At 36.9% G+C, this 27,740-nt stretch overlaps 1 protein-coding gene across 2 annotated transcripts; it reads right to left on the bottom strand.

The window, feature by feature from the left end:
* Positions 1-87: 87 nt before the first annotated feature.
* Positions 88-26,264, bottom strand: serinc4 (serine incorporator 4). Of its 2 annotated transcripts, none has more exons than XM_007558848.2 (11): positions 26,155-26,264; positions 12,874-13,041; positions 11,786-11,964; positions 9,612-9,691; positions 9,186-9,279; positions 8,353-8,564; positions 7,967-8,062; positions 2,919-3,045; positions 2,714-2,826; positions 2,066-2,219; positions 88-743 (listed from the first exon to the last, which is right to left on the bottom strand). In XM_007558848.2, exons 1-11 carry the CDS (start codon positions 26,179-26,181, stop codon positions 536-538), a joined length of 1,458 nt encoding a protein of 485 aa, XP_007558910.1. In that variant the 5' UTR covers positions 26,182-26,264; the 3' UTR covers positions 88-535. The 2 variants fall into 2 exon arrangements, with proteins under 2 accessions (XP_007558910.1, XP_007558907.1); XM_007558845.2 differs by lacking the exon at positions 26,155-26,264 and adding an exon at positions 19,114-19,596.
* Positions 26,265-27,740: the final 1,476 nt, after the last annotated feature.

Here is a 27,740-nt window from a genome sequence, read left to right as displayed (position 1 = left end):
TTATCTACTTTCTACTGCAAATATCTTAGTACAATTAAACTAACTTACAAGTAACTTTTCAGCAAGATATAGAAATTTGCTTAAAGTTAATAATTCCTTAATATTGATGAAAAAGAATTAGTTCTGCTGGGAGATTATTTCATACATAACTAGACTTTTTCCCCTGATCTTAGATAACTAATAGTCTTTCATCAATATTAAATTTAGTTACTGACTCTAAATAAGCTCCTGTTTCCTGTAAGTTAGTTTTGTCTTTTTTCAGGAGCTCTAAGATATTTTCACTAGAAAGTAAAGAAAAATACTTGGTAAGATTTTGTGTTTTTTCAGTGTACGTTCCTCTCCTCCGGCTCCCTTTGGCAATTCGTTCTGAGAGTTTAAAGTCACAATCACGTCCCTGACTGTGGTTGAGTGCAGCCATCTGGCACGGTGCTCGGCTCTCACTCTCACTCTGTGAGTGTGACGCCAGCGGCCTCCAGAGCGTCGCGGCCGACCCGCTCCGCTCATGTTCGGCTGTGTTGGGGCGGCGCTGACGGTGTCACACGCTGACGCTGACGTGGCGGCAGGACGCAGAGCGGCGTTTGATGCGGGAGCGGCGCGGCCTGGACTCGTTCTGGCAGCTGCACAGCGGGCCCAGCAGCAGCCACAGGTAGAGGATGACGCAGGCCCAACAGGACGACATCTTCACCCAGAAGGTGGACCAGCAGCCGTGGGTGAAGGTGGTCTCCAGCACCGCCGACTCGTAGCTGCAAGAGGACGCCAACATTCAGAACAGGAAGTCATGACACAATGAGGTTAAAGGCCACCTGTTACACTTTTATATCGGCCATCTGAACAGGTGAAGATGGGCGATGTAAAACATGTTCATGCCTTATTTTGCACAAAATCATTCTGAGATAATGAGATTATTTTGAGATTATTTTGAGATTATTTTGAGCTCCTTTCGGGATGAGCAGTTTTAGTATGACATGTATTAAGGCCAATGTAAATTGAAAATGAAATTTCTTCCAAAAAACTCAGAAATTCTGAGATTTATCATTGAAATTTGGTATAAAAAAAACGTGGAAATTTCTGAGCTGTTAAAGTGGAAAATTTGAAAGAAAAAAAATATAAAATTTTTAGAGGAATCGCAGAAATTCTCTTGAAAACAGGAAAACGTTGAGCTCTGAAAGTTTAAATTTTGCTAGAAAAAAATTTTGAGTTCAAGCTCAGAAATTTTCTAGAAATGATATTGAAAGTTCTGAGCTCAATGAGTTGAAAATTTGCTATTTTTTTTTTTTATAATTTTAGATTAACATCAGAAATTTCTGAGTTTGAAAAGTCAAAAATTTGCGAGAAAAAAACCCTTCAAATTTTGAGAAGAATCTGATAAATTTTCTACAAAAATCTTGGAAATTTATGAGGTTGGAAGGTCCCACATTTTCAACTTTTGGAAATTTTCAAATTAAAAAATGTTACACTTTATGAGTTCAGACAAGTTCTGAGTTTTGTAAAGAAAATGTCTGAGCTGGATCTCAAAATTTTTTTTTGGAGGAAATTTACTCTTATTTGTTTCTTCTATTTACAGTGGTCCTAAAATGTCGTATTTTTACAGCGTCCTGTCAATTTAAATCCAAATGAGCTGCCGCTGGCCGCACCCCTAACTCAGCACTTACGCCTACATGAGAAAACTTCTGCAAACTGATATACAGTTATATAACAACCGTACATCTGTGAAAAACATAAGTTGAGCCTCCTGCACAATCAAGTGGTTTCTGGATGGTGAGTTAACAACAAAACACCTGTCTTTTCCAGCAGCCATTGTACAGCGCATACAGCAGATAAACCAGCTGACCAAACATGCTGGAGCTCAGCTGGGGTTACCAGGTTACAGGGCAGCTGATTTTCGACGTTACATTTGGGAGGTTTTTGAAACGGCTCATTTTCTAGACCCCCAAAAACATTAACTTATTGAAAAGAAAAGTTTTTCTTGGTGCTTGGCCTGTTTTTAGAAGCAGTTGATACACAAATGGAAGTAAGAAAACATGCAAAATTTGTCCCCATTAAAACAAAACGGTTCCTGTCTTACCTGAACCAGTTAGTGAGGGTCATCATGACATACAGCGACGCCAAGAAGAAGACGAAATGGAAGAAGAAGTAGCTGTACGCCACCCGCTGCGTCTCATTATGAATGACCTTCTGACAGCCTTTGTTGTCATCATCAACCACAAACTCATCTTCAACTGGAAAAAACGAAAATATCAAAATTTTAAAACTTCTGCAATAAAATATTTAAACTGCATTAAATCTAACAACTGAATATGTTTTAAATGTGACCTAATGGTGCAACAGATTACAAACAAAATATGTTATTAACAGGCTAAATATTTGTTATTTAGCCTGTTAACCAAATTAAACCAAATTAACCAAATTAAATATTTAGTTAGAAGGTGAAACATTTACCTAGTAAGCTAAATATTTAGTTGGAAAGGTAAGTATTTGGCATATGTTTTATTACTAAGTTAAATATTTAGTTTAAGAACTAAATATTCAGTCAACAAGCTAAATATTTAGACTGTGATATTTATAAATGAGTGAGTTTTTTTCTCATATGACCTAAATTTTTGCTGTTAGTTTTTGACTGTGTAACTTTACAAACGGCACCTGAGAGTTAGTTTTTATCAAACTAAAACTGCCTCAGTGTTTTAGTTTCACTGAGGACGACAGTAAATCGGACCTGCTTCTTCCTCTGGGCAGCAGAAGCAACACGTCGCTTTCTGGAACTCGTAACGATAAACTTTGATCATCCAGAACGGACCGAACACCTCGGCCAGATACGAAGCTTCATTACTGCAAAAAATGAAATAAATGAAAATGATGTGGCAGCGTGAGTATTTGTCTAAAAACTCAGATGTTCTCTGCGGTGTAAAGTTTGGACTCACCAGGCAAACAGAACGCAGCAGTACATGATGGCGGCGCCGATGATGGCCACAGCGTTGCCCTCGTTCTTCATGCCATCTTGCCCCACACTGGGGTAACAGACGGTCATGTTCATGCCCTGGTACACCACTGACACACACAACAACACAGCAGGGTTAAGTGCATGGATGTCCAAAGTGTGGCCCCACAAGAATCTGTGTGGGGCCCCACACAGATTCTATGTGGGGCCTTGATTCCAGAATGGAATAAGATGTAGCTAAGCTGGTATGCAAAACGACATTAAAAAATTTGATTAAAAAATAGATTCCCAATAATTAGCAATGTTTTTGCTTTCGTTTAAGCTTTGGAGAAACTAGAACCAAAAATGTCGACCCACTTTTACTCAAATCTACAAGCCAAATAAAAAACAATCAACCCCAAAATGCTTGAAACTGTTGGTGTACAAAACCTTTTTATGTTTTACATCGACAATGATTTACATATTTATATACATGCATATATGTTTTCAATAAAACATCCGACTATGTTGTTGATTTAAATACAATTTTACGCTTAGTTTATTATAGAGCAAATAAAATTTAAAAAGGCAGAAAAAATAGTTTTAAAGGGGCCGTATTTATGTTGTGGTGCCTTCCTGAAGGAAGAGTAGGAGTTTCTTAAAGAGACGGCGTTACATTTCTTTAAAGTCATCCCTGATGTATGTAGCATTTTTATAACAGCTGAAGGTAAAATAATTACTGTGTTGTGCCATAAAATCACACAATGTAGCTGGAAAACATCATATACTTTGTGGTTCTGAAGTGCCTTCAACTTCATAATTTCACCCTGGTTTAGGGGGAAAAAGGCTGTAAGATGGGAGCAAATGTGTTTTTTATCGTAACTTAATTGAAGAGCAGACAAGCTGCAGCACAGGGTGGCTTTATCGATTCGTTCTCCATTTAATACGAGAGAAATTCCTTTCTTTCTTGTAAAAGGGGCCTCAGCTGTAGCTTCCCCGTCACACACGCCCTCTGACACTCGTAAAGATGCTTACACACACACATACACACACACACACACACACACACACCCCCACACACACACACACACATGGTCAGGCACAAACCAAACTCACAAATACTCCGATACTAAAATCCAGAGATCCCATTGAGTTTCCAGAGGGTCGTTTCACAGATTCCCCAGGGAAACGGGAAACGTAGCTAACAGCAAATGTTTGCTCGAAATTCAATCTTTGCCTGATTTTCATTTGAGCATCAATAATTGCTTATATCGTTTCACTCTAATGATTTCTCTGAGAAATGGACCACATAACGTTTATTAGAAGACCAGGATGAATCGTTCCCAATTAAACGCAAAGCCCTGAAAGTATCAGCAAAGTACAGAGGAAGAATCAGCTTTTAGAAAATAAAAACATATAGAGGTGAAAAACTGACCTAAGAACTCACCTGGAAAGTGCAATAATGTGTGTACACTGTAAAAACACAAAATCTTACCAAGCATTTTTGGTCTAATTACAGTGCAAATATCTTAGTAGAATGGAAATAACACAAAACTAAATTACAAGTAAATTTTCAGCAACAGCTATGAGCTTGTTTTAAGTAAATAATTGATTTAATATTGATTAAAAAGTTCTAGTTCCATTGGCACATTATTTTACTTGTAACAAGAGAAAATTTGTTTTGCTATAAGTGAAATAATTTGCCAGTGGAATCTGAAGTTTTTCAGCAATATTAAGGATTTTTAAAAATCTAAAACAAACTCCCATGTCCCGCTGAAAAGTTACTTGTAAGTAAGTTTTATCTTATTTCAAGTGCAATAAGGTATTTAAACTAGAAACTGGACCAAAACACTTGGTAAGATTTTATGTTTTTGCAGTGTTGGGCCAAATTTCACCCAGTGAAAGCAAAAATCTTTTTACTTTGATTTTAGTGCTCTGGTGTTCTTAGAAGATATTTGGCACAACATTTATAAGATATTTGTAAATCAGAAACCAGACCAAAACTACGTGGTAAGATTTAGTGTTTTCTGGTTTGTGTTGGTGGCTTTGTGAGCGGCGTTAGAAAAATGTTTTTTTAAAAGGCCTGGAGCGTACATATTTTCCCAACATGTTGCTACAACGCTCTGCACTGCTGACACACACACACACACACACACACACACACCTACTGTACATACAGTCACTGATTTCCAACATGGCTGAGTGTATTGGAGTGGAGGTGAAATGGTTAAAACTGACCCCAATTTCAGCTAAAATGAGTCTAAGATGTTTGAACTAGAAACTGGACATATTTGGTAAAATGTTATGTTTTTGCAGTGAATGAGTAAAATTATTTAGTAGTTGACTGACATGATAAAACTAAAGCACTTTCTCTTTCAATTTATGGATCTGAATCTCTAAAAAATAATGACTTTAATATTTGATTTTTTTCTTTTGATTAGTGCAGGTTTTAGTGGAAATATTTTAGTACAATAAAACAAAAACACCTTGAAAGTGATTTTTCATCAAGAGAGAGGAGTTTGTTTTAAGTTAATAATTCCTTAATATTGATGAAAAAGTTCTAGTTCCACTGGAGCCGTTACCTAGCAACGCCAGCCAAGCCCGTCACCTAGCAACCCAGTTCTAGTTCCACCTGCAGATTACTTCACTTGCAACAAGAGAAAAATGTCTTACAAAGAGACAAAAAAAAAAAACATTTTTCCAATGTTATAAGTGAAGTAATCTGCCAGTAGAACTAATACTCTTTAATCAATATTAAGTAATTGTTACATAAAAATAAACTCAAATATTTGCACTTGAAAATAGACCAAAAATGCTTGGTAAGATTGTGAGTTTTTGCATTGTAAGTACAATATTACTGCTGATTTTTATGCACAGTTTGGTCATATTTAAGTTTTTTCTTATCTTGTTATGTAGGTGACACAAAATCTGATGAACAAATATAACAAGCAGCAAATTCAGCAGCTTTAAAACACGTTTATTAAGCATTTTTCTCCTTCTATCCGGACGCTGTTTATCACTCTCCTCCTCATCATGACACGCTGTGTAAGAACGCGTGTAATGACACTGCTGGATGTTTTCCTCTGCTATTACGCTGTCAGTGGTTTGTCAGAGGAATGTGAAACAAACATCTTTCCGTCTGCTCCGCTTGCAGAAAGTCTGCATGTCGCAGCACATCTCAGCCCGGTTATCTGCGCTGGTGTCTGTATGTTTGCATGAGATGAAAGTCCTGATAAGATGGGCGGGGGGCCTGTAACCGGCGGCTGCACTTACATCGTCATCATTAAAGAGCTCTTTGTCTCTCCTGAGGCCAGCAGGTGAGTCATTAGCAGAGAAGAAAGGGAAAACAAAGGCGGTAACCGGAGTCTTCATGTGTTAGCTCCGTATGTTTTCACATTTTAAATGCTGAAGTAAAATATTAGATCCCAAGAAACGATTGAGAAGGAAATTAGGAATTAAAGGAATTAAAAGTAAAATTGTTTGACATGCAACAATGTGGAAAATCCTCCCATTAAAAGTAAAGCTTGTACCAAGTAAAGCTACCATGTAAAGCTTGGTAGAGAAAGTGTGATGCTGTGGGCCTGTTTGTGTTGAAATGACTGTTTAAAAGTGACTCATTATGCTTCCTTGAACAGGTTAAGATAAATCTATGGCCGATACAAAACACGTTCATTACATTTTTTCTATGAAATGGTGAAAATGGCTGCAAACAGATGAGCTACTGAACAACCATATGTCTTTGAAAAACAGAAGTGGAGCCTCCTGCACAACTAACAAAAATGCAGCAAGTGGTTTCTAGTCAACAACAAAACACTTGTCTTTTCCAGCAGGCATTGTACAGCAAACGGCAGTAAAACCAGCTGACCAACTCTGCTGGGGTTGCTAGGTAACGGGCGGAAATCTGCTGGGGTTGCTAGGTAACGGGCGGAAATCTGCTGGGGTTGCTAGGTAACGGGCGGAACTCTGCTGGGGTTGCTAGGTAATGGGCGGAACTCTGCTGAAGTTGCTAGGTAACGGGCTAGTGCCAGCTGAGTTGTGACGTTACATTCTGAAGGTTTTTAGAAACGGCTCGTTTTCCAGACACCAAGAAATATTAATTTATTAACAAAACTGTCTGGGTGTTTTTTTTAGCTCTTTGACTGTTTTTAGAGCAGTAGAAACCCAAATGGGAGAACAAAAATATGAATTTTACACAATAGTCCGCCTTTAAGATGAAAACCTGATGGCATTAGAACAGATGATTGAAAATGAGTCGACTTTTAGGAGAATAAAGAGCTAAAACATTTGGCAAAATCAACCCAAAAATGCTTCAGCAGACACAAAATCATCTTTTTTCTACAGCTTTCTCTGTTCCAGCACCTGAATTCTGTAGAAAGGTTGAGAAAAGCGTAGAACTGATTTATTTATTTATTTTTTTTAGCTATTATGCAGTAATACCCATTTCTCTCAGCAGGTGGTAGACTTTAACCTGTCAGTGAGATTTTATTTCTCAAAATTGAAAACTAATCAGTTGTAGTCTATCAAAAAATAATATGTGAATAAAATAATATGTTTTTCAAAAAAGAAAAAGTTTCAAGTAAAGCAAACACCTTAAAACAATAAAATACGTGTTTAGTTCCAGGGTTTTTTGTCTTTGTTGGGTCAAATGCTGGCCCACAGGTTAAATATTTTACCCAAAAGGCCATAAAGAAACACCTAAAAGTTAACCCTGACCTCTGACCCTTTAGAGATAGTAAACTGACAACAAGACAGAAACGGAGAGTGAATCCAGATGCTGGGAAGGTTTTGTTTCGCCTGAGGAGCTAAGATGCTAACAATCATCTAAAAAAAGATGCAATGCTGAGCAGATCTGCAGAGGCAGCAGCCAGAAAATAATTATTTTAATAAACTATAATTTATTATAGTTTATAATAAATTCTCTTCTCATTAGAGTCATGATTGATAGAAATTGGCTCAGGAACGATACAGACCCTCTTCCACGTGTTTCTGCATTAGTTTTCTTAAAGAGAAGAAGCCTTGAACGTGGATGCTAAGTGTCGGCAGCTTCCTTACCTTTCTCTGGCGGACGGCTGGACAGAGCGGAGAAGGTGAGGTACATGACGTAGCAGCTGATGATGGAGGCCTGAAGCAGCCCAGAGCGAGGCTGTTCTGCTTAGAAACAACATTAAAAAACCTTTAAATCACCAGAGATGCACTCATTTTGATAAATAAAAACCTAATCTTGCTTATATCAGCTAGTTTTGTCTTATTACAAGTGCACTAAGATATTTGCATTAAAGTAGAAAAATACTTGGTAAGGTTTTGTGTTTTCGCAGTGCATCTGACCTAAATCAGTAACTGATTTAATGCCAAACAGTGAAGGAACTATGTAAAAACATGCCGTCTGCTGAGTTGCAGGTTTGAAGGTGTGGACGGTTCCTGTCCTCCGTCAGACTCACTCTGCTTGACGCACGGCGTGACGGCGATGAAGGACATGAGGCCGCAGAGCCCCAGGTTGACCCACAGCAGGACCTTGTTGAAGTGGCAGGCGATGGGGTGTGTGTAGTACTTGTACATGAAGGTGAAGGCCATGGTGGCGATGGTGTAGAAGAAGAGCGTGGCGCACATCACCGCCAGGTACCAGCGCTTGTTTTCTGCTGCTCCCGTCAACCTGACGGACACAATAATGGAGGAATTAAATTTAAATTAGCGGAGACCTAACTTTTTGTCAAAAAGCCCCGACCTAAAATCGTCAGGCATTTAGTGATTAATCTAAGGAATTTTCTAGAAAACACTTGGAAATTTTCTGAGTTTTGAAAGTCAAAATTTTGGCAATTTCCAAATTTTTTTGTACAAAATTTGATTAATCTCCAAATTTCTGATTTTTTTGTGGAAATTTGCTCATATTTTTCCCTATACTACAGCTGTGGCTCTGTGGGTAGGTAGAGTAGTCATTTTGTGATCAGAAGGTTGTAGGTTCGATTCCTCCTTCCTCATGTCAATGTGCCCCTGTGCAAGGCACCTAACAGGCCTACTGACCTGTGTATTGGTATATAAGAGTGTGTGTGCGAATGGGTGAAAGTCAATCTAATGTAATGTGCTTTGAATGGTCAAAATGATTGGAAAAGTGCTATATAAGTTCAGTTCATTTACAATTTTGCACATCTGCTGGATTAAAAGAAAGAAAAGTCTGGCAGCTTGAAATTCAAAGGATTTTTTTTATTTCTGCATCTCTCAGTTTCTATTTCCCAGAATTAAAATTTCTGCTGCAGCTCATCTCGTTCTGACTCACCAGTTTTTGTTCCAGGTGTGAGCAAACGCCGTGATGAGGATGAGCTGGATGAGGATGAAGGCAAACCCTCCCACCACACCAACATAATGCCAAGCTGGGAGTGGAAATCAGAGGAAAACAAGCGCTCAGATAATTTATGGAAGCGATAACATAATTCAGCTCTGATATCAACCACATTTATGGTTCCCAACAGAAGGAAAAACACGCTGGAAAGATTTATGATCCTATGATTAATTCTCCTCAGGGATTCTGAGCGCAGACCGCTGCTGCCCTCCAGCGGCGTTTTAAAGGAAGTGCATCTGGATCATAGATAGAAGTACTTTATTTATCCCAACCGGGAAATTACTGTACGGTTGCAGCATACACATACACACAGATCAAATTACAATATGAAAAATAAAAATAAAAATAAGATAAATTGCTCACCGTGCAGGAAGGATTCTGTCGGGATGAAGAAGGCAGCAGTGCACATCCCAAGCAAGGTGATGAACTTTAAAAACCAAAACCTAACAAAAAAGAAAATCAAAAAACTTCAAAAACTGTACAGAGCATATTTTAGCAGAAAAATTACAAGAAATTTTATTCAAGCATTTAAATAAATAGAGAACCAGACAGAGCGGTAGAAACTCACTAAATTATTTTTTAAATAAATTAATTATTAGTTTAGAGTCATAAACCTTTTCATTTTGGGTCATATAAAAATTATTAATCTTCTCAAAGAGTCGGTTGAACCAGAATGTATCAATAAAATCCATCAGCTGCTAAAATATTAAGAAATAGCTGTGTTTGCATTTGATAAGTAACTTCAGTATTCAATACCTTATTTAGGTCAAATAATATTGAACATATTTTCCAACAGGCAACAATTGGTATTTCCTTCATAACTTCTGTGTTTGAACCACCTTGCTGCTGAAATGTGCCATACAAATATACTTGATTGATTGATTGATTGATTGATTGATTGATTGATTGATTGATTGATTGATTGATTGATTGATTGATTGATTGATTGATTGATTGTCAAATCATTTCCTTTTTGTGATTTTTTTTCAGTCAAATTCACTGATTTTCTGGTGCTACTTTAAAAATATTTCAAAAACTTCTGCCACATTTTGACAAAAGAATCTATAACGTGTAGAAGTAAGAAATACCGCCATCTGCAGGTGGGAGTTTAAGACAGCGTATTGGTGCAAATGTAGATAGAACAAAAACTCAGAAATTTAAAATTTAAAGACTAATCTTTACATTTTTCAGCAAAAACAAAAAAGTATTTGGAAATGCCCGTGCTTCAAATGTCGGACATTTTTTACTTTTGGAAATGTTCTGAGTTTCAAAATTCGACAAAGCATCGAGTCTGAAAAGTTGTCGACTTTTCAAACTCAGAAATTTCCTTGTTTTTTTCTTGAAAATTTCTGAGATTTTTTGGCAGAAATTTACTCCTCCTTTTTCGTTCCCATCTGCATTGGCCATGATATGCCATTACAGAGGTTAGCATCACTTAACCCCAATAATTTATAAAATTTATGCAGAAATTTTGCAATAAACTCACTTTTACACATTAGTAACAAAGTGTGAGGATCTGTTGATTCTGCACGAATTTCCACAATCGTGGAATTGCAAAAAATAAAAATAAAAAATTGAAGTGATTGATTAATGTAAATCTGTATTTATGATTACTAACCTTAACATGGACAAATGTCATTATAAGTGAACTGGAACTTTTTTTATCAATATTAAAGAATTACTGACTTAGAAAAACTCCTTTATCTTGCATAATAGTTACTTATACCTAATTTGCGTCTTATTTCAAGTGTACTAAGACATTTGCACTTGAAGCTAGATAAAAATACTTGGTAAGATTTTGTGTTTTTGCAGTGTTGGGCCAGATTTTCTCCAGGTAAAACAGCCACTGAAAGTGGGTGTACTTTCTTTTTACTTTGTACATTTCTACCCAACATTTGAAAGCAGTGGATGAAGTTTGATTTGTGCAGCTCCAGGGTTCTGGGCATGTTCTTACAGACCACTGCGACCTGCCAAAGACCCTGCAGCCTTTTCACTAAGGCTCCACTAAGACTCTTATTCCAAAGAGCAGCAACAATCCAGGCTGTCAAATCCTAATCCGTGCTGCGTCACAGCACTAATCGAGCGCTCTGCAATGGAAAGTGCAGCAACAAAGAGCTTTAAATAGACGTGCAGGTCTGGTCAGGTGAGCTGCAGGGAATACGTTCTCCTTAAAGCATGAAGGGAAGTATTTAAAGACAAGATTAGGACTTATTGTTCAGACAAAGTAAAAGTAATGACTTAAATCCAAACGTATTTGATAAAACAGCACTGGGTTACGGTAGAGGATTAGGACGACTGAAAAAAACAAGACAATTCTGACTTTAATCTCAGAATTCAGATTAAAGTGAGAATTCCATAATTCCAAACCAAATCAATTTCTTTCAGTGTGAAACTTATGAAACTGTTAACAAAAAATGCAGGTGTGCATCAGTAGTAAAAATACTCATAAAATAGTTGTTTTCCAAAAGTAACTGATGTAAATGCAGCTAGTTACTTCACAACTCTTTTGATGAACAAAACCAAATGACGGGACCAACCCGTTGTGTATGAGCGCCCTGAAGTCCTGACTGGACTTGACGTCGATGAGGAAGATCGCCATCATCAGGTAGAAACAGGAAGTGCCGAAGCAGACTCTGTAGACTGCTGAGTATCCCACCAGCATCTCACAGTGGCCTCCGCCGTGCGCCTGGTCGCACACCACGTTGAAGAAAGGCACCTGAAGCACAAAACGCAGCTTCATCAGACCCCAACTTCTCGTTCCCTGAATCAGACGCACAGATTTGGAATGATTTCCATTTAATTAACTATCAAATAACTTTTAAGAAAGATACAAAGCTTGTTTTAAGCTAATAATTTCTTAAAATTGATGAAAAAGTTCTAGTTTCACTGGCAGATTATTTAATTCACAACAAGACATTTCTACCAAGTTACAAGTGAAACTAGAACTTTTTAGTCAATATTAAGGAATTATTGACTTATTGAGCAGCTCTTACTTCTGGCTAAAAATGTTAATTGCAAGTTAGTTTGTCTTATTTCAAGTGTATTAAGATATTTGTACTGGAAACTAGACAATAATACTTGTTAACATTTTGTGTTCTTGACAAGGATTAGTGGCCAAGAACATACTAAATATTTAGTTACCAAGAAAAGGCATTTAATTTGCAAGTTATCTTCTAGCTAAATAGTTAGTGTTGAACAAATATTCAGCTAGCAAGCTAGCTATTTTCAAGCTAAATATTTAGTTTACAGCTTTCAATCTAATGATTTAGCTTCAAGCTAGCTATACAGTTAGCAAGCTAACTGAATGTTTAGTATATAAATGAATGAATAATGGTTTTTCAAAGGCTGGCAACCCCTCACAGATTGAAGGTAACTGTCTGTATTTAGCAGTACAGCTCCAGTACAGCTAACCTGCTTTTCTGAGGCAGCTAGCCTTGGTTTGTGTGATTATCTAATCAAATCATTTGATTTTACAGCATCTGGTTCTGTGGAAACAGTAAATATGTAATTAGCTTACATAGTTTTGCTTAAAATCTTTGTGTTTTTATTTTGCTACATGCTCACATATGAATGAAACCTTTGAATTGAAAGTATGTGTTTGCTCCTTATGCCATATTAAACTCACATTTTCCCTGACGAGCTCAGAGACGGTGCGGGACAACATGAGGCAGGAAACGGCGCAGCTCATGATGTGGAAGAGGGTGTACATGACCCGCGTGCTGGTGGACGATTTGACAGGAGGGCAGAAGGCACAGCAGAGCGAGCAAGGAGCCGGTCCACAGCAGCAACAAATCTGAGGAGAATTAATCAAAAACTGAAGCAAATGAAGAAAAGAACAACACTTTGTGTTTAAAGATGACCTGCTATGATCCTTCAACAGGTTAGAATGGTTGATGGCTGACACAAGACGTTTTCATTTCATTGTTTGCACAAAATAATTCAATAGTGAGATTTTAGTCTGCTCTGATCAACGTTTACACTCGTACGTGAAAATGGCTGCGGACAGATGCATAATTATACAACCATACATCTTTGAAAAGCAGAAGCAGAGCCTCCTGCACAACCAACAAGAATGCAGGAAGTCAACAACAAAAGCTGGCCAAAGGTGCTGGAGTTCCGCTTGTGTTGCTAGGCAACGGGGCCCGGCCCTCCTGGGGTTGCTAGGTAATGGCACAGTGCATATTGAATGCGATGTAACAATAGGGAGCTTTTTGAAATGGCTCATTTTCCAAACACCAAAAACATCAACTTATTGTCAAAAAACAGCTGGGTGTTTTTTTTAAGTGCGTGGGCTTCTTTCAGAAGCAGTTGAGACCCAAATGGAAGAACAAAACAAAATGCAAAAAATAGGAATTTTGCATAATAGATCACCTTTAAAACTTTGTAGATCTGTATTTGAATATGCAGAGATGTATCCAGTAATAAATTAGAGAAGTGTTTCTGAGAATGAGGTGAGGAGTCCAATTCTCTGTTTTATCTTAATTCAATTTTAATCAATCAATCAATCAATCAAGTGTATTTGTCCACCACATTACAGTAACAAGGTAATTCAAAGTGCTATTTAGCTTCTAAAGCTAACTATTTAGCTTGTAGCTAAATAGTTAGCTTGCTAACTAAATACCTAGTTTGAAGCTAAATATTTAGCTTGCTGTACTTGAAACCAAATATTTAGTTACCAAGCTCACTATTTGGTTTCAAACTAGGTATTTAGTTAGCAAGCTAACAGTTTAGCTAGGCTAAATAGCTAGCTTTAAACAAAATATTTAATTAGCAAGCAAACAAGCTGTTAAAAGCTAAATATTTTAGTTTGCAGCCAAACTAAGTTTAGATTTGTACTTAGTATTTAGTTAGCAACCTTTCTGGATATTTTGAATATAAATAACCCAAATCATTGCTGTTATTTCAGAACCTGATTCTGAAATAACAGTGAATGTGTGAAACTCTTTCATTCAACTCAAATGAGTTAAACACAGATTCAAAGCATCAACCAGTCTGCAGTCGGGTTGTTTAGCATCAAATAACCTACATTACCAGACTTGGCAGCAGCAACGTTGGTGACAGATTAATCTAATGAAACCAGAAACATTCGGATTCTGACGGACGGCTGGACGCGAGCCCGTCTCTGCTGATCCTGAACTAAATCTTAGGAGGCGTGCACATCTGTCTGCTGCCAGAGTAAACTCTGGAGTCTGGAGGTCAGCCTGGTTTATTCGGGCCACAACATGACGAGCAGGACAGGATAAATCCTCCCAGCCATCAACTGGAGCTGCTTTTTCTGCTCCTATTAAAGAACAGTTGATCTACGTACTAATGGAGGGATGTGCGATTTTATGGCTGCACTGTGGAACGGTGCGTTCTGATTAATTATTACTCATCAAGTGCAAATCATAATCTGAAGAACAATGCAGAGATTACCCATCAATATGAGGACTGGAGTGGACCTTAATCATTTATGCTTTTCAAATTCAGGCACTTTGAAGAGACATTTTGCTCAATAAAATAGGTGAAACTTTCACAGATGTTTGCACAAATTGAATTCCTTTCTTTTAACCTGTTATAAGCTTCACTTTTCAAAGATATTTCCACTGTAGTCAGTTAGTTTGCTAACTAAGTACTTAATTTGAAGCCAAATTTAGTTAGCAAGCTGCAAACACAAAAATATATAATTTCTTAAAAAGTTTTACCTGCTCAACAATAAACTAAATATAATAATTAAAATAAAATAGTCAGACATTTAGTAAGAATGAGTCACTGGATGCCTAAAACTATGAATGCCTTATTAAATAACCCAAATTACTGCTAATATTTCAGAACCTCAATCATTCAACTCAAATGAGTTTAACGCAGATTCAAAGCATTAAAGATCTTGCTTTGCATCAAATAACAGTTAGCAAGCTAACTGTTTAGCTTGCTAACTATAGGCTAAAAAGCTACCTCTGAACAAAATATTTAGCTAGCAAGCTAACTAGTTTTGGGCCTGCAGGTTGTTCTGACTTGAGAAATTTGGCCCATGTGACAAAAAGTTTGGACACCCCTGGGTTAGCTAGTGGGCCTTTTTCCTCAGACTGAGATGCTAATGTTACTCTTCACTTTCTGAATTTAAAACTTAGAAGACTTTGGAGCAAAGAGGAACTTAATGTTAAATATGCTGGATTTAATTATTTTCCTGTGCAAGATCTCGAGCTGACAGAAATCCTGGTGAAACTGTTCAGCTGCTGAAACTTGGTCGCCTCTCTGGACCCGTGTGACGGACAGGTGTCTGTCCTGTGGCCCAGTTTGAGGTTCATAATACAGGATTACAGATCGCTGAGGGAAGCTGCTGCAGCGAGAGATTATCTTCCATAAACACAGAACGATCGCTCAGACTTAAAAATAGCCAAATTATACTGGCAGTGATGCACAATAATCACAGCTGAGGAGAGAATTATTAGCCCCATTCTGCGAAAACATCATTGTTTGTAAAGAGGAAATACTTTTTAACACGTTTCACAGATTATGTTCATTTCAACTCAGATTAAATTATTCCACAGAAAGAGAAATTTTGACATTGTTAGCCAGCTGATGCTATTTGTGAACATTTTGACCTGGATTAGTTGCAGTTAAAGTTTCCGACTCGTCTTCTGATGAACCTTTTGTCTGTTTTTTTTTCTCTCAAGTTTCTTCTGATTTTGCAGAATATTTTTGTGTGAAATTAAAGTTGAAATTTTACACGTTTCAGCCAGTCATGTTCACTTTGGTTTTCTGGAGGGGATTTTTCACCAGAACTACGTTTTCCTTTAAATTTCTCAAATCCTTCTGAATTTACGGTTCAAGATTCAATTCAAAAATACTTTATGTCTGAATAACCAGTAAATGTCAGTTGTTCTCATTACTTTTCTTTGCAGCGTATCTGAAATATTTTGACGTGACTCTGCGAAGGTTGTTCTTTGATTTTGTTTTTTGTAGTAATTCTTGAAAAAACCATTTTTTTCATCCTTTTCAAACTTTTATAGCTTAAGATATTCTTTTAAATCTAAACTGATTCTTTATTTTTGGAGTGATGCTCCGATGCTACAAGGTGCATAAATTGGGATGAAATAGATTTTATAAAAAGTCGGGGAGGTTTAACTACATTATTGCACAAAAACGTTGTTCAGCTGCTGCTTTCACAGAGTGTACACATTAAATAAATCCTATTTTGACATAGAAATTAAAATAATACTGAAAAGTTCAGGAAACTGACATTTTTTCTCACTTCAAATGGTTGGAAATGAAAGAGCAGAAACTTTGCGTTTTGTTTACAGTGGGAGTAATTTAAAATAAGGGCCAACCTTGTTTCTCAACAAGTTCACCCTGAAAACAGGCTGCCAGATGCTGAAAGAAGTCTGAAAGCTGTTCAAGCAGAAGGAAACTGCACAGGTTTGACTTTTATTCCAGGTTTGCATGGAAGAAGGTCAGATTATGTTTTGCCATAAAGAGGAGAGACAAAAACCTGAGCTTCAGTAGTAATATTATTTGTACAGATAAGTGTAAAATTGAATTATTTAGACAGAAAACCTCATGCCAGCTGTGAAGCAGAGAAGTGGATGTGTCATGGTTTGGGGATGATTTGCAGTAAATCAGTAAATCCAGAGAACTGATCCATTATTTTCCAAAAAATAAGATTCAGTATGAGTCAGTGTGTGATTTTTTTTAAGATATATTATTTAAAACTAAAAATCTTCTGGTTGCAGTTTTTGTCTAATAAAGAGGAACTTTGAGTTTATTTTTAGCTGTTTGTGTTTCAGGCTCCATCCAGTCAAAGCAGATTCTGGTTTTGGTTTTGATTTCTGGACATCCAACAGCATCTGGTGCGACGATGTTAAAGTAAAACAAAATTAACTTACAAGTAGCTTTTCAGCAAAACAGAGGAGCTTTAGTTCCACTGTGAGATTATTTTACATAAAACAAGGGAAATATTTTGAAAAAGTGCTACTTCCACTTGTACTTTTTCATCAATATTAAGGAATAGTTGACCTAGTGTTGCTTTCAGATGCGTTGCTTTTAGAGCTCTTTTATCAGAATCCAGTATTTCAAACAGATTCTGCTTAAGAAATGCTTATGTGTGGCAGCAGCAAATTACTAATTAAAATTAATTAGCTTTAGTTTAATTAATTATAGTAGATCAGATTGGGTAGATTTCTTGTAGTCGATTAAATTGACATTTGAATAAAAACTGTAACTTAAACATGATAAAACAAGAAATGTGTAAGGATGCAAATACTTTTCCTCATTACTATAAATGATGAACACATGAAGAAAAAAAGTGTCAGAAGTCAAGACAGTAGCTAAAAACTGTCACGTTTTAGAGAGCAGTCCATCTGGCCCAAATCCTTCTGACTGTTCAACTTTCTAAAGTCCTGAGCACTAATAATCTGGGTCATAATCTGGAAGCAGTAAGGCGTAATTTCAACATAATCTGGACACAGGAAAACGCTGCTCACAAGATTTCACAAAAGAAGAGCCAAAAATAAAAAGATAAATCATCCAAGAGCCAAGAACTCACTGAGAACTCCAGAAAAACTCAAACATCCTAAACTCACTGCGTAACACTCCACTGCTGAAGAAAAGCTTTAAACGTGTGTAAGGTTTGACAGAGAAGGAACAACAAACAGGGAACTTAGACTTTTCAAACTCCTGCAGACCTAAAATGTGTTTGTTGTAGTTTTAACTCATGCAGAACATGAGGAACATTTTGTACTTTTAGTTGTTGACCAGAGCAGCTTGTTGTTTTCAGAAAATACTTCAGATTACAAATCACTTATAAAAGCATCTCCAACAGAACGCATCATGATCGGATTCAGTCAGCAATATTAACATAAACTCATAATGATCAGAATAAAAAGGGAATTTTCTTCCTTTTCTTTGCTGTTTTTTACCTACAGCAACACTGCAAAACAAAATATTACCAAGTATTTCTGTCGAGTTTCTAGTGCAAACATCTTAGTTCACTTACAAGTAATGTCTAAGCAAAATAGAGGAGCTTAATACCGTAAAGAAACAGAATGATTTGTTATCAGTGAAATAATCTGCCAGTGGAAGTCGTACGTTTTGTTATAAATATTAAGGGATTTTTGACTTTTGATCTGATATCTTGCAGAAAAGTTACGTGTAAGTAAGTTTTGTAAGGCGGCGTATTAGTGTTACTGTATTATTATTATTATTATTATTATTATTACAGTGTTATCGTAAATAGGAAAAAAAAGGAGTTTGATGCCAAAAAACTCAGAAGTTTTGAGATTCATTTCACAGTTTCTAGAAAAAGCTTGGACATTTCTGAGCTTAAAAGTAAAAAAAATCCAGGAAAAACTCAAATGTTGAGATTAATTTCACATATTTTACAGAAAAAACTTTGAAACTTTCTGAGCTCGTAAAGTGGAAAATTTTCAACTTTTGTAAATTTTCTGAGTTTCAAAAGACGAAAATTTCAACAAAAAAAAATTTCGAGACAATTTCTGAGAATAATCTCAAAATTTCTAAAAAACTTTCTCACAAATGTTTGACTTTTGGAGCTCAGAAATGTCCAAGATTTGTCTATGAAATTTCTGAGTCATCTGAAAATATTAGAAATTTTTTTTACTCCTACTTCACACTTTTAAAGTTTTGTCTTGTTTCAGGGTTCACGCTAGAAAGTGGACCATAAATGGAAACATTTTGTCCCTTTGCAGTGAAATCTTTTACATCTTTTGTCTTCAGGAGCTTCTTTGAGAGCCGGTCTTGTCAGCCAGGCTTCTTCTCAGCAAAATCCAAGTAAGAACAGAGACAACAGATTTAAACTCTCCTTTCTCTGTGGTTTCAGCTCAGCTGTGAAGTTTCTCCTGCGGGTCTGCGGCTCCTCAGCTCTCACCTGATAGGCCACCATGTTGAGGAAGTAGCTGTAGACGCTGGTGCGGCTCATCCCCTGCGTGGCCGACATCGTCCCTCTCATGTGTTTGTCGTCGCCCACCGAAGCTCTACATTTGGCCATGAACTTCCAGCACCGGCAGCTTTTTCCCCAGAGAGAGCGCCTCACATCCTCCAGGAGGCCGGAGCCCTCCGGCAGGCCGGTCAGAGGATTAGCGGCGGATCCGGTCCGGCTGGAGCCCAGAGCCTCAGCCCGAGCCCCGGCCGCACCGCCTGGCAGCAGAACCGCTTGCTTTGTTGCCCATGTCCTGCTCTGTTCGCTCTGTGGCTGTGTCGGCTGCTGCCAGGAGAGAGGAGAGGGAGAAGTGGAGGCGAAACCCGGCGGCCTCCCTCCCTCATCCCTCGCCCCCCCCCGGACCGGTCAGATTAAAGCAGGGAGGGGAGTTTGACATGGACCATGTGTTCGTCCCATCTGTCCGTTCTGTCCCTTCCCCCAGCAGAACATCTTCCTCTCCACACGAAGCGCTGGATGCTTTAACCCTCCACAGGCCTCCAGCCAATCTGACCAAGTGTTTTGGTCGAGTTTCTGCTCAAATATCTTAGTTCACTTGAAAAAAGACTAAAATGACTTACAAGTAAATATTCAGCAAGATATGGGAGCTTGTTTTCAGTTAATAATTCCTTAAATTGATGGAAAAGTTCTAGTTCCACAGGCAGATTATTTCACTTATGGGAAAATGTGTAATTATTTGTTGGTCACATAAAGCTTGTTTTCAGTCAATCACTCAAGTTTATTTGTAAAGCACATTTCAGCAGCCAGGCGGTTCAAAGAGCTTTAAAATACTGTGAAAAAGTAAAAGATAGACTGTTTGCAGAGTTCAGGTCAGTGCAGATTTCAGAAATGAAACATTTCTTCTGCTTGTTTTTGTTGCAACATAACAGAGAAAACTTTTCTACTGTTTTCAAACTTTGATTCTGTTAAAGCTGAGTAAATCTTTGCAGTCTTTTAGATTTACATCTTTTATCTTGAGCTGAGTTTGGAGGTGAATGTGTTCATAAACGCTCTGTGGTCTGCAGAGCAACGATGATGATGATGATGATGATGATGAGCTGGAAGAGAGGGAGCCAGATTAGATTTGGGTTAGTGTGCGGCGGGGCGAGCAGCGGGATAATCCTGGTGCTGCTCAGCCCTCCTCTCCGTCAGGATGACCTTCATCGGCCCAGACCACATTTTAAAAGCTGCAGCCTGTTTCTGTGGCTGAGCCGCCCAGAGACGGTCCGGCGGGTTTCACTGCATTTCATCCTCTGAGTTCTGATCCGACGGTGAAACAGAACCGCCTGGTTCTGTTCATTCACAAGCATTTCTGTTCTCAGATCTTGTCTTTGTCATTTTCACACACTAGCTGTACCACTGTTAGAGGAGGGTAAAGGACTCAAGTAAGAGTAAAACTACTTCAACACATTTTTACTCAAGTAAAAGTAAAAAGTACGCCGTAGTAAAGTAATACTATAAGTAAATTTTCTCCAAAAAGTTACTAAAGTAAATGTAATTGAGTGAATGTAACTAGTTATTGTCCAACTGTCTTGAAAATGATTTTTTTATATGATGAGGCTTTCTGAAACCTGCTAATTTAAAAGTACTTGAATCAATAAAAACTGTAATTTAATCAGTTAATTCAGGATTCAGCAGATTCGTTTTTTAAATTAGGAACATGATTATTTGGATTGATCTTTTTCTCCATAGTGAATTAAACTATTATTTCCTTTTATTATTTAGATTTTTGGACTCCAGTTACCTTTGTCCAATATTAAGATATTTTCATGATTTGAAACATTTAAGTGTAAAAAAATGCAAAAACAGAAGAACTCGTTTTAAATCTTCTGAAAGCACTAAACAGTCCTTTTCATCCGACTACAACATTTTAGAAGAGAAACAGCTGATTAGCTGCAGAATGAAGCTGATTTTTGATTTTTAAACGTATTTTCTCCCCCTGCAGTTGCTTTAAACTGTTGATGATGTTGTTGTTGTTGTTGTTGTTTTGTCTGTGCCGTAAGAGTCTCAGTCTGTCCAGATTCACTTTCGTGGAAGTGCCAGACAAATAGGAGGTTAAATAAGAAGGAAGCGTCAGAGCTTCACACTCAGCTAAGAGGCTTGGACTTACAGACCCAGTGAACCGAGACTCTCCCAGAACCTTCTAGTAAATCTGCAGCCGCAGGATTACAGGCCTGACCCGGACGGATGGGAAGAGAGCGAGGAGAAAACCCGACGGGTCACAATTTAGCATTTCTTAGAACTGGCATTTTTACCAATTTTCTTGCTCATCAGACTTTATTGCCAAAAATTCTCTAATGGAGTGAAGAAAAGTCAACCAGGTACTGAAGACAGAAACTGACCAAACTGAGGTGTGGAAATAAAAAAAAGAAAAAAACAACAAAGGACAAACCTGATAGAAATTTGTATGATGGTGTAATGGGGCCATTGTAGATTGAAGAAAAAAGAGGAGCAAGTTTCCACCAAAAAACTCGGAAATTTTCTAGAAAAAACTTTAAAATTTTTGAGTTTCAAAAGAAGAAAATTTTCGAATCTACAACCTCAGAAAATTTCCATGTTTTTTCTAGAAAATATGTGAAATGAATCTCAGATTTTTGTCTCAAAGGTTTGACTTTTCAAGCTCAGAAATGTATTTTTAAATTTACTCCTTTCTTGGCATAAATACTCCATCACACAGAACTAACTTACACAAAACCTCTCAGTAAAACAGGAACTTATTTTATGAGATTTTGAGATTTCTACATTTTGACAATCTCAAAAATTTCCTCGAAAAAATCAAAACGTTTTTACTTTTGAAACTGACATTTTCAGAAGTCGTAACTTTTTAAATTTAAAATCAGAAATTTTCACTTTTTTCTGATAATAATCTCAAAATTTCAGATTTTTTTGGCATAAATTTATTCTTTGTTTTTGGATCTACAGTGGTCCTAATAAGCTGTGAGTTAATCTAAAATGAGTCCCAAAAAATGCTGAGGTGCAGAATGACCAAACTATAAATCCAAACCGCAAAACAAGTGTAACATATATAAAAATGACAAATTTAAATTATTGGAAAGAACTGCAAAAATACCTTAAAAGAGCCGCAAAGAAATGCAAAATTAAATTCAGAGATTCAGAATAAAGTCACATCAGCATGAGAATCCAAGGAACCACAGAGACTCAATTCACCAGCGAGAAAAACCGTCCAACATGTTTCTATTTCCCTAAGAAGTTTCCACCAGCAGGAGGTTCAGATTACCTCCTCCGACACCAACAAAGATCTAAAAACCAACAAGGCTCACAACAGTGGCCTCAAGCAACAGCAGAGAGGAAACGTTAAACTCAGTTTGGCAAAAAGGAAGTTTTAAGTACATAAATAAAAACAAGTAAATGTTGCTGAGATGTCAGAGCGACTCGGTTCAGGGATTCAAAGAAAGCCTGAGTTTAGATATTTAAGTTAAATCTGTTTATGAAGCAACATGCACAGAAAAGATGAAGCATCTGGTAATTAGGAAGTGATTCCTCTTTTACTTTTTAATATTTAGTTGTACTGCAGGAACTGCAGAAACACAAAATCTTACCAAGTAATTTTGAAAGTAGTGTAAATATCTTAGTACATTGAACTCAAACAATACTGACTTATAAATCACTTTTCAACAAGAAATATGAGATTGTTTCAAGTCAATAATTCATTAAACCTGATGAGAAAGTTCTAGTGCCAATGACAGATTATTTCATATATATAACAAGACACTGAGTTTAATTTCAGAACGTTTCTAGAAAAAACTTGGAAATTTCTGAGATTCAAAAGTAGAACATTTTCTACTTTTGAATCTTTGAAATTTCCAAAAGTCAAAAATTTCCAATCTTACAAGCTCAGAAATTTTCCTAGTTTTTTTCTAGAAAATTTTAGAGATTAATCTCAAAATTTCTGAGTTTTTTGGTCGCAAATCTTTGAATTTTGAAGCTCAGAAATTTTCATGTTTTTCAAGAAACTTTATTAAATTAATCTCTTTTCTATCTAAAAAGACACTAATATGCCGCCATACAAAACTAACTTACAACTTTCCATCAAGATTGAATAGTTTTAAGTCAAAAATAACTGAATATTTATTTTAAAAAGTAAAAGTTCAACTGGCAGATTTATTTCAGTTGTAACAAGACATTTTCCCCACGATAAAGTGACATAATCTGCTAGTAAAACTGGCACTTTTTCATCAATTACTGACTTAAAACAATGTCCTATGTCTTACTAGGAAGTTACTTTTAAGTTATTTTAGTCTTTTTTCCAAGTATACTAAGATATATGCACTAGAAACGAGACCAATATAATTTGTAAGGTTTTGTGTTATTGCAGTGGAAACATATTCATGATAAATGACGCAATAAGAAACATGCACCTGTTTGCATAAATCAGCCAGTAAAGGTAATTGCAACATTTGTTTCCAGAAGCGTCTCCTCTGGCTTCAAAAGCAGCCATTGTTTTACGTAATATGATTTGTTTGCTGCAGCCTGAACTGGGTGTAAAGCAGCGATTCCAGGCAGCAAACGCGTGTTGTTCTGAGTCCAGTCTGCAACCCGGCATTCCTGGGGGCCCGTTCGCTCACGGATAATTGCTGCTGCCTTGTGGGAGAGGAGGAAGTGCCAAAGAGAACAAACAAAAACAAATTAGGAGATGCAAATGGCCGCATGAGTGAACGCGCTCGATCTATGGTTTCAATAGGCTTGCGTAATAAAAGCTGGATGCAGGCCAAGCCTTGTTTGGGAAACAGGAGAAGGAGGCAGGAAAAATGATCCACTCATTACCCATTAAGTAGTATTCCTAAACGGGATTAAAACTAACGGTCCTGTTTTTATTTGTTTACTGTGAGTAAATAATCAGCAGAGTAAATAACCAGTAGGAACAGAAACCCAGTGAACCCATTCATGACGTCGTGTTCATAGTCTGAGGAAAAACGTCTTTTTATCTGCTGCCTTGTTACTCAACACCCTGAAGACGATTTCAAACTGCACCAGTTTCCACTGCAGTCGGCTTTCATTGGTTCCTTCAGAAGATTCTTAGCTTGTAATTATTAGCAAGTTTTCACTCAAAAAAAGTCAGATTGTCAAAAGTACAAAGCTTAAAGAGCTACAATTATCTGTGGTATGAGTTTTATTATAATTATACCATCAAATAACTAGACCTTCCAGATGTACAGGGTAAAAGATTTCAACTATTTCTCCAATTTTTTTTCTTTCCAATTAAAACTTTATTGTGATCTTTTACAGCCATTAATTTTTCTTGGTCGTTGTGACGTCTTCTCCTACGTGGAGGTAAAAGGTAAATGTATTTCTAATTGGGCCTAAATTCACACCAAATGTTAGCAACAACCCAACTGATCCACATTTATGAAAGAATCACAGCAAATTAGTCCAAATGGAATAACAACAAAAATATGATCATTTTACCCAGTGCAGATTTGCAATCAAAATAATCTTTTAAATTCACCAACATGAATCTTTCTTGGAAAAAAACAAAAAACAAAACAAAAGAAAAACGTGGCATGAAAATAACTTTGGTCATTCATGTGCCCAGCGATGGCAACATGAATGTTATGGACCATGTGAAGGTGTAAAATAATGTCCATTAGTTCAGTAAAACCAGGTACAAAACGACACTTTCAAACTTACCTACAACTTAATTTCAACCGAAGCAAAAGGACTTTGGGGAATGAATGGAAACCAGAAATTAAAAATGTACTGTTCTGGTAAATGTAGAGCTTCATTAGCCAACTCCACAAGCCATGAGACCTGACAGAAAAGAACGGTTGCCTCAATCAGGGGGAGATCTTTAAGACTTTTCTGACTTCTTACACATTTTACAGGGTTTTCAGCCCATGTTTAACCACTGTTTATGTAAAAATATCATGGTTCACCAAAAATTTTCAGATTGCTTTTACAGAGGTTGTAATTCTTAACAACAGAACCTACATAGATGTATGAAAATACATATGTATATTTCTATCTATGTAGAGTAGATCTTCACTTATTAATGTTTTAGTATTTGTAGATTATCATATTTTTCTAAGGAGCACACATTAACTCCAAATTATTCATGAAAATCTTGCCAATTTGCACTTTTTGTTGAGCATATCTAAAATATTCAAACAAATTCAGCTTGGAAAGCTAAAATTCAAACGCATAATGCTACTGACTGCTACTTTCAAAGCAGCCAATCCAGGAGCGGCAATTATTTTCCTTAGCAGTGATTGGCTGAACGTCGAAGAGCAGGAAGACTGTGGAAGTTAGCTTCTGTGGTAGCGCCAAGGTTGTTTCCCAGTGTGTGTATCAATGCATGTTAACATATATTTGGAGTTTGAAATATTAAAATAGGCAGTTGTAAGCATTTTTAGAGAGAGTTTCATCTCTTCATCAGATGGATAAAACTTATTTTATTTTTTTATGTTTATCATGTTGACAATGGGGCAGGGACAAAAGTCTGAAAATACAAATACTTTTTAATTTGGAGGAGTCAAGGTGACAATTTTAAATGCAAAAACCCTGTTTCAACTGTCAAACCTGGTGGTGGCATCATTATGATGTGGGATTCACATGGAACAAGCTGCTAAAAGCTCTCTTAGCAGTTTCATCTTTAGAAATGTAATCTTTTGAAGGAATGCATCTTGTTCTGCTTCCCAGCACACACAACTCTTTCTCTACATTAGGGAACATGATGTAATTTGTAAAATTTCACACAAAATGAGTGAGAACTGGATGTTTCTTGTCTTAGAATGGAGGTGTGTGGATGCAGTTTGTGGCTTGACAAAGGACACACTTGGCAAAGATCTTATGTGGAATAATCCCATGTGACCTGCTGCACTTTATAAGACAATACAATTTAAACAAACAACTGATTAGGTTCAAAGGATTGGTGGGCTAAAATATCAAGCAAAGGCAGGTGAATGCCTGAAGTACTGGAACATTTGTATGAAGATAGTTTCTTAAAAATGAAAACCTGAGCAGAGTCAGCCTCACCTGAGCTCGAAGCAAGCGTCCGGTCATCCTATTCCTGGGGCTGGGAGTAAAGCAGGTTCCAAACAGTCAAATGGCCATCAGTCATAGAGCAAGATGAAGGGGTTCGTGCAACGGAAATGACTTCTCAGGGGACCCGATGCCATTTCTCAGGTCCCTCACCTCCACGCACATCTCCTGAAGCACCAGGCCAAAAGAGCATTGATGTGGTTTTCAGTCCTGCTTGGGGTATTCAACTCCAACAGGTTTCCCCTTCCTTTAATCTCATTAAGACGGGTGGATTGTTAAAGCTCAAGTACATGAAAGACCTAAAAACGTCTGGAGGCAGGAAATCTGTGGTTGGAGAACAAATAAACCTCTTAAAACAGACAGGAATAGCACAGGGAGGAACACAGTGTGACTTCAGTAATCCGGACAGTCAGCGGGTCAATCCAGTTACTGCATTTTCGTCATCAAACCTTAAACAGATGACAGTAAGGGAAAAGATTTGTGGTATTTATAATAGTTCCAACACCTGCTGGTATAAGTTTTACATCAATAGGATGATATTTCAGGAGAATAGAGAGGGGATGCATATTTTGGCAGGCTCAAAATCCATATTGCCTAAAAGTGCATCCCTGTGCTAACTTGAAGAAATAATGAGTTGAGAGGGATTTCACCTTTTCTACATAATGACACTTGTTCTCTGATCTACTGCTATAAGTTTCACATCAACAGGACGGATGCAAATATTTTCAGGCTCATGAATTAAAATGCCTTTAAAAATCCCTCCTACATTAATAGACTAGAAAGTTAAGCATGATATAAAACGTTGTACACAGGGCCGTGCAGAGACCACTAAAGGGGCAGGTGCTCAAAAAAAAAAAGGGCACATCTTACCGCATTCTAGGACAGAATATTAACAAAGCCACACAGCTTTCAGAGTTTAATAAACAATGATAAATTACAAAATTGTGAAANATTTTTGAGTTTCAAAAGAAGAAAATTTTCGAATCTACAACCTCAGAAAATTTCCATGTTTTTTCTAGAAAATATGTGAAATGAATCTCAGATTTTTGTCTCAAAGGTTTGACTTTTCAAGCTCAGAAATGTATTTTTAAATTTACTCCTTTCTTGGCATAAATACTCCATCACACAGATCTAACTTACACAAAACCTTTCAGTAAAACAGGAACTTATTTTATGAGATTTTGAGATTTCTAAATTTTGACAATCTCAAAAATTTCCTCGAAAAAATCAAAACGTTTTTACTTTTGAAACTGACATTTTCAAAAGTCGTAACTTTTTAAATTTTAAATCAGAAATTTTCACTTTTTTCTGATAATCTCAAAATTTCAGATTTTTTTGGCATAAATTTATTCTTTGGTTTTGGATCTACAGTGGTCCTAATAAGCTGTGAGTTAATCTAAAATGAGTCCCAAAAAATGCTGAGGAGCAGAATGACCAAACTATAAATCCAAACCGCAAAACAAGTGTAACATATATAAAAATGACAAATTTAAATTATTGGAAAGAACTGCAAAAATACCTTAAAAGAGCCGCAAAGAAATGCAAAATTAAATTCAGAGATTCAGAATAAAGTCACATCA

This window comes from Poecilia formosa, unplaced genomic scaffold (genome assembly GCF_000485575.1).
Source record: "Poecilia formosa unplaced genomic scaffold, Poecilia_formosa-5.1.2 Scaffold99, whole genome shotgun sequence".
NCBI lineage: Eukaryota > Metazoa > Chordata > Actinopteri > Cyprinodontiformes > Poeciliidae > Poecilia > Poecilia formosa.
The sequence above is the reverse complement of the archived record's forward strand: the minus strand, read 5'-3'. Positions and strand labels throughout refer to the sequence as shown.

Excerpts from the sequence above, each read along its gene's own strand:
- serinc4 (XM_007558845.2), bottom strand. The coding sequence starts at position 19,233 with ATGGCCAAATGTAGAGCTTCGGTGGGCGACGACAAACACATGAGAGGG. Across the intron at positions 11,965-12,873 it reads CTGAGCTCGTCAGGGAAAAT|GTGCCTTTCTTCAACGTGGT; the intron begins GTGAGTTTAATA and ends TTTGTGCTTCAG. Across the intron at positions 744-2,065 it reads ACCCTCACTAACTGGTTCAG|CTACGAGTCGGCGGTGCTGG; the intron begins GTAAGACAGGAA and ends GTCCTCTTGCAG.